Consider the following 7,642-nt stretch of genomic DNA (forward strand, 5'->3'; position numbering starts at 1 on the left):
AGTTTCGAACCACTGACCTTAAGGTTCGCAGCCCGATTCGTAACCCCTTAGTAAAGGCAAAATATGCTACGTAAAAACCCCAGGAAACGTCCAATAATTCTCTTGCACTTTAAAATATCACTTTTTTTCTTTTCTTTTTCTCACACTATCAGAGGCAACACAAAAATAATAAACTCCACACTGCAATCCTGGTGTGGCACTGTAGGATCAGCAGTGGACTGCGAACCCGTACCACAGGGTCAGCAGTTCAAACCCACCAGCTGCTCCTCGGAAACCCTACACAGAGTCGCTATGAGTGGGAACCAACAACACACCGAGATCAGCAGCTCTTAATTTCTCTCCTGGGTGAACCATTTACAGACGGTGTGACCTTAAATAAGTCACTTGGCCTCTCTGCCTAACACCTCATCTTTAAAAAACGCCAGGGAGTGTGGGATGGACGATTGCATAGGTGCTCTCCAGACTGGAAGGTCCATAATTTCTACTCTCAATTTCTCTTTTTCCATCCTTCCTCCCCAGTCCCTCTCTTCCTCAGGCCCTTGTCACAAACAGGTCGCCTTGGAACTCCTCTTTCCAAGCCTTCAAGGACCGAGGGGAAAAGTCCCATCTCCCAGCAATTCCTGATTTCCGCATGACGCCTCTTTTCCTGATAGTAGGCGAGGCACCGGGATGGGGGAAACCTGGTCGCTCTGTGTGGGTGTGGAATGATGGAGGCAGGACAGGGGCGGGAGAAGTGACGGCGAAGGCAGTGTCCGCGGCCACTGAGCCCCGCTCCCTGGCAGGCCCACCCTTTCGGTTTCCGTTCCCGAACGGCCAACCTGCTCCAGAGTGAGAAGGAGGAACTCCTGGGACAGCAACTCCGGGTGCAGCAGCAGATCCGAGTCCGGACAGCTGCGACCGCCCACATCCCCCGCCATCGTTGTCGCCAGGAGACCCCGGCGGTCACCCACAAGGCTGAGCGAAAGAAGCGTTCCGGAAATGATGTCTGCCGGGCGGTGCCTCGATCGTGTCGTCACGGGCAGTGCGCCGGGAGCATTACTCCTAATCTCGCCTACTAGGTGGCCCTCTTGCGGGCGAATGCTCCTGAGAAGAAAAAAATGACAGGTGAAGTAGTGAATGGCGTTTAATCTCGTACCGAAGGAGGAGCGAGCCAAGTTCACGGAGGCTGTCGTGATTAGTCGTGACGTCAAATGACAGAGCCCGATGAGGCTTCCGGGGACCCAGGCGAGAAAAGTCTGGAGGCAAGAAGTAGATGTGTTCTTTTCTGGTGCCCTCGACTCTTAGCAACCCCATGCACAACCAGACGAAACACTGCACAGTTCTGGCCATGCTCACAATGGTTGTCATGTTGGAGCCTATTTTACAGTCACTGTGTCAATCCGTCTCACTTAGGATCTTCCTCTTTTTCTGCTGATCCTCTACTTTTCCAATCATGATGTCCTCTAGGGACTGCTTGCTCCTGATAACATATCCAAATATGTAAGGCAAGACTTGCCATCTGGCTTCTAAGGAGCATTCTGGCTGTTTTTCCAAGTAGTTACTGTAAATATGGCCACCATCCTCCGGAATCATCCCTCAATACAATATAAACCCACATAAGACCACAGACTTTTAGTTAATTCCCTTGAGACATGATGGGTGTTAGTGCTGTCAAGTCGGCTTCGACCCATAGCTAACCTGTATAGGGTTTCCGACAAGCAGCTGGTGAGCTTGAACCACCGACCTTCTGGTTCAAACGACCTCGCAGTCCAATATGCATTAACCCGCAGGACTCCTGAGACATGATCGACACTGAAATGAGTTCTCTGAAACCTGCCCACGTGAAAATAATAAGCAACTTACATGGTGTTGTTGCTGTTAAGTGCTGTCCAGTCAGTTCCGATCCATAGCGATTCTGTATAGGGTTTCCGAGGAGTGGCTAATGAGCTTGCACTGCCGACCTTGGCAGTTCAAACGGCTTTGCAGTCTGGCGCATTAACCCACAGCGCCACACCAAGACTCCCACATGGTAGTAATAATAGTAAAATCTTTTCGATATTTACTTTGAGTTAAGCACTGCAGGAGCCCTGGTAGTTTAGTAGATGATGAGCTGAGCTGCTAACCAGTCTCTCTTGGAGAAAGCTGAGGCTTTCTGCTTCCATAAAGATTTACAACCTCGGAAACCCTATACTGGGTCGCTATGAGTTGGGTGGAGTCCTGGTGTGGCGCTATAGGGTAAGCACTGAACCACAAGGTCGATTCAAACTCACCAGCCGCTCCTCAGAAACCCTATGCTGGGTTGCTGAGAAAGAACTGACTGGAAAACACTCAACAACAACAACAGCATGCGTGGGTGGCAATGAGTCAGAACTGATTTAATGGCACAGAGCCTCCACCAAGTACTGTATTTAGCATGTGCTATCTCATTTACTTGACCCGACTCGATGGCACTTAACAACAACAACAACATCTCATTTACTTTTCATAATAGACCTATGAAGAATGTTGTTAAGTGCCGTCAATTCCGACCCATAGTGCCCTGTGTAGGGTTTCTGAGGAGCCTATTTTTTAGGTATGAAATAGGCAAAGAAGATAATTTGCTTAAGACCATAGATTAAGGTCAGCGGTTCGAAACTACCAGCGGCTCCGCGGGAGAAAGATGAGGCTTTCTACTCCCGTAAAGATTTACACCCTCGGAAACCCTATACAGGGTCGCTATGGGTCGGAACCGACTCGACGGCACTTAACAACAACAACAATAGATGAGGAAGTTGTTGTTAAGTACCGTGGAGTCAGTTCTGACTCATAGTGACCCTGCACAGGGTTTCCGAGGCTGTGCATCTTTACGGGAGCAGAAAGCCTCATCTTTCTCCCACGGAACAGCTGGTAGTTTCGAAGGTTCACAGCCCAATTTGTAACCACTATGCTACCAGAGCTCCTTAGAATGACCAAGTCGAAGGATGGATATTGAAGTGCTTTATCTCGGCAATTACTAATAAGGATAATTTAAAAATCGTTTTTAGTTTAAACATTGTTACACGTGACAAAGTCTAATTCCTAGTAATCACAAATAGATATTTTCTGTTTCTGTCGCGACTTTCATGGGCGAGATCCCATTATATTTTGCAATATTGAAAAATTAAATTTGGAGACATGTTCTAAGTGTTCATTGTTTGCATTCTCTTTGAGGTACCAGTTTATCGGAATTTACTGCATGAATATATATACCCAAAGATATGCCTTTGAAATGTATTGGAACACAAGTGAGTTACTAAATCAAAAAAGCAAAGTAAAACTGAAAGATGTTTTGCAATTTTTCTTACTTCTTTATATGATACTTTGTTTCTAGATAGGATTTGGTACACTTTCATTACAGGTTGACCCCTGCTGAGAATTTGCATTTATATCCCTAGTATACTGAATCAGAGTCTACATTTTAACAAGATCCCCAGGTGACTCATACCACATTCTGCTAGAAACAATTTCAGAACTGGGAGGGAAAAGTTCCTCAGTTCAGTTCTTTCATTTTAGTTCTGAGGAAACTGATCTGTAAGAGAATAATTGACTTCCCTAAAGCTGAACAGAACCTTAAAAAGAACCCTACTGGTGCAGTTGGGCTCTTAACCAGAAGGTCAGTGGTTCAAGCCCACTAGGTACTCCTCAGGAGAAAGATGGTGCTACCTGCTCCCAGAAAGATTTACACTTTCTGAAACCCTATATAGAGTCAATATGAGTTGGAATTGACTCAGAGGCAATGACTTTTTTATTTTTTATTTGCTTGTTAATTTGGAGCTAAAGAGTCCTAATGGCACAGTGGTTAAGTCATTGGTTCTTAACAAAAAGGTCAAGAGTTTGAACCTTTAAAGATTGCTATTGTTGTTAAGTGCCATTGAAATGGTTCTGACTCATAGTGACTCTTGTATTGGGCTCCCAAGGAGCAGCTGCTGGGTTTGAACTACTGACCTTGTAGTTAGCAGTTCAGTGCTTATCCTACAGTGACACACTAGAACTCCACCCTTTGAGGATTACAACCTGGGACATTTTGACAAAATCCAACACCCATTTCTGATAAAACAAACAAAACACTCAACATAGTGGTATTCAAAGGGAAATTTATCAACATAATTAAGAGCATATATACAAATTCAATACCCAACATCACTCACTGTCAATGAAGAGAAACTGAAACCATTTCCCTTATGGACAGGAACCAGACAAGGATGTCCTTTATCACCATTTCTTCTCAATATTGTGATGAAAGTGTTAGCCAGAGCTATAAGGCAAGCAAGGGAAATTAAAGGCATCCAAGTTGGCAAAGAAGAAATAAACTATCTCTATTTACAGATGATATGATCCAATACTTAGAAAATCCCAAAGACTCAGCAAGAAAAGTATTGGAACTAATGGAAAAATTCAGCAAAGTGGCAGGGTATAAGATCAACATACTAAAATCAGTTGAATTCCTTTATACTAATAAAGAGAGCTCTGAAAAGGAAATCAGGAAAGCAATACCATTTGTAATAGCCATTGAAAAGATGAAATGGTATTATTAGATGCCGTCAAGTCAGTACTGACTCATAATGACCCTATGAACAACCAAACAAAACACTGCCTGGTCCTGTGCCAACCTCACAATTGTTGCTACATTTGAGTCCATCGCTGTTGCCACTGTGCCAATCCATTTCATTGGGGTCTTCCAGTTTTTCTCCAACCCTCCATTTTACCAAACATGTTATCTGGTCCCTCCTTACAATATGTCTGAAGTATGAGATACGAAATCTCTTAACCAATAGGTCAACCAAAAGATGAAATTCTTAAGAATAAATCTAACAAGGGAAACAAAAGACCTATCCAAAGAAAACTATAACGCATCACAAGAAACAAAAGAGACCTACAAGAAAGGAAAAATATACTATGCTCATGGATAGGAAAACTTAACATTGTGAAAATGTCAACACTACCCAAAGCAATCTATAAATACAATGCAATTCCAATCCAGGTTCCAACATCATTCTTTGAAGAAATGAAATAAGTAGTCACCAACTTTATATGGAAAGGAAAGAGACCCTGGATAAGCAAAGCATTATAAAAGAAGAACAAAGTAGGAGACTTCTCACTTCCTGATCTCAAAACCTACTACACAGTCATAGTAAACAAAACAACCTGGTACTGGTACAATAGAAAAACACATAGATCAATGTAACAGAATTAAGAACCCAGAAGTAAATCCATCGACCTACACTCAGTTAAAGAGCCCTTGTAGCATATTGATCAAATTACCAGCTGAGCTGCTAACCATAGGTCAGCAGTTCACACCTACCAATAGCTCTGCGGGAGAAAGATGAGGCTTTCTGCTCCTGTAAATATTTAAACACTATGCCGGGTCACTATGAGTCAGAAACAACTCAGTGGCACACATCCACCACCGCCATGCTCAGTTGATCTTTGACACAGGACTGAAACACATTAAATGGGAAAGAGATAGTCTCTTCAACACAGATGCTAGCAAAACTGGAAATCCATTTGCAGAAGAATGAAGCAAGACCAATATTGCACACCATTTTAAAAAATCAAATCAATGTGGATTAAAGACGTAACTGTAAAACCTAGAATGATAAAGACCACCAATTAAAAAATATGAACAGACTTAGGGGTTTTAATACATGGCATAAATACACTATCAAACATAACTGAAAACACACAAATAGCAGAAGATAAAATAGATGGCTAGGACCTCCTATATTAATAAAAATTAGACACGTGCATCAAAAGATTTCACCAAAAGAGTAAAAGAGAACCCTCAGTGCTACACCAAGCCTCCACCAAATCCCTAGAGCACATTATGTTTTGCCTTATGATCTGGTTAGGTAGGGATTTCATCCTATTAAATCAGTGGGCATTAAAATCAGCTATGTTGTTAAGTGCCATTGAGTCAGTTCTGACTCACAGTGACCTTGTATAGAGTTTGCAGGGAGCAGGTGGTGATTTTGAACTGACAACCTTACAGTTAGCAGACCAGTGCTTATCCTACAGTACCGCAAAATCAACTGGCAAACTTGTTAAAACAGATTGCTGGGTCCACCCCCATGACTTTTGGATTTTGGAGGTTTAGAGTGGTGCGCCATAGGGTTTCTGACGCTGCAAATCTTTATGGGAGCAGAAAGCCTCACCTTTCTCCCTTGAAATAGCTGGTAGTTTCGAACTGCTGACCATGGGGTTAGTAGCCTGACTCATAATCATTACACTACCAGAGCTCCTTGAAGGTTTAGGATGGCATTTGAACTGCAAGGTCGGTGGTTCATGCTCACCAGCTGCTCCTTGGAAACCCTATACAGGGTTGCTATGGGTCAGAATCGACTCAAGGGCACTTAACAACAACAACATAGTAATTTGCAGTTCCAACAAGTTCATAGATGGATCCAATACAAGCAAAATGGAGCTCTGGTAGCATAGTGGTTACAAATTGGGCTGTGAGCCGCAAGGTCAGCAGTTCGAAACTACCAGCTGTTCCGTGGGAGAAAGATGAGGCTTTCTGCTCCCGTAAAGATTTCCAGCCTTGGAAACCCTGTACATAGTCGCTATGAGTCGGAACCGACTCCACGGCATATAACAACAACAATACAACCAAGGACCATACTTAACAAACCACTAAAGTAAAGGAGCTCTGTGGTTATGAATTGGGCTGCTAATCTTACGGTCAGCAGTTCGAAACTACCAGCTGTTCCAAGGGAGAAACACAAGGCTTTCTGCTCCCTTAAAGATTTATAGCCTAGGTCACTATGAGTCGGAACCGACTTCACAGCACATAACAACAAGAACAACAAAGTAAATTAGGCTACTTGAGGGCAGGGATTATGTTTTCCTCCTTTCAGTTTTCCCAGGAATCTTTAGCATAGTAACTAATACAAAGGAGTTGTTCAAGTACTTGATTTGAATAATAATAATACAATGTTAATTTTACTGAAACTGGTGGGTGGTTCTGACTCTTACCATAGAAAGCCTTATCTTTCTCCCAAGGATCAAATGGTAGTTTCAAACTACTGACCTTTAAATTAGCAGCCCAGCTTGAAATCTACTACACTACCAGGGCTCCTTGGACTCCTGGTGCGGCACTATAGGATCAGCATTGGACTGCAAACCACAAGGTTGGCAGTTCAAACCCACCAGCTGCTCCTTGGAAACCCTATACAGGGTCACTAGGAATCAGAACAGATTCAATGGTACTTAACAACAACAACCAGGGCTCCTTACTGAAACTAGACAACTGTGTGTCTAATTAAATGAGCTAATACATGTAAAATCTCTTAAATCATGGCTCAGATTAAGTTGTGTTTGCTAATAAACAATCATCAAAGTCTGTTTTCTTTGCTTCTTAGTGCTTCGAGCTGCTGTTGAGCCCCCACACCTCTTGGCACAATACAATCAGACTCTGGTGGTCTACAGGGTTTTCACTGGCTGATTTTTTTAAAAGATTGATAGACCTTTTCCCCCTTAATCTAATGTCTTAATCTAATGGCTCTGCACAACAATGAGAACATTTCCACTGACTGTTGAGTAGGGCTGCTCTTGATGTATATTAGAAATGGAACCTGGGTCTCCAAATGGAAGGCAAGAATTCTACCTCTTGAACCACCACTGCCACCCCTCCCACCCCCACACATTA

General features: G+C 43.1%; 1 protein-coding gene across 2 annotated transcripts in view; it reads right to left on the bottom strand.

Moving 5' to 3' along the window:
- The window catches only part of LOC102828591 (chromosome unknown open reading frame, human C2orf49), a 15,153-nt gene extending 14,211 nt beyond the window's left edge, over positions 1-942 (bottom strand). The window contains exon 1 of one of the 2 annotated variants that reach the window (XM_006872436.1): positions 819-942. In XM_006872436.1, the coding sequence (XP_006872498.1) occupies positions 819-917 (99 nt within the window). In that variant the 5' untranslated portion in view covers positions 918-942. The remainder of the gene's footprint in view (positions 1-818) is intronic. The other variant, XM_006872437.1, reaches the window with a different exon arrangement.
- Positions 943-7,642: the final 6,700 nt, after the last annotated feature.

Source organism: Chrysochloris asiatica, unplaced genomic scaffold (assembly GCF_000296735.1).
Source record: "Chrysochloris asiatica unplaced genomic scaffold, ChrAsi1.0 scaffold00197, whole genome shotgun sequence".
Classification (NCBI taxonomy): domain Eukaryota; kingdom Metazoa; phylum Chordata; class Mammalia; order Afrosoricida; family Chrysochloridae; genus Chrysochloris; species Chrysochloris asiatica.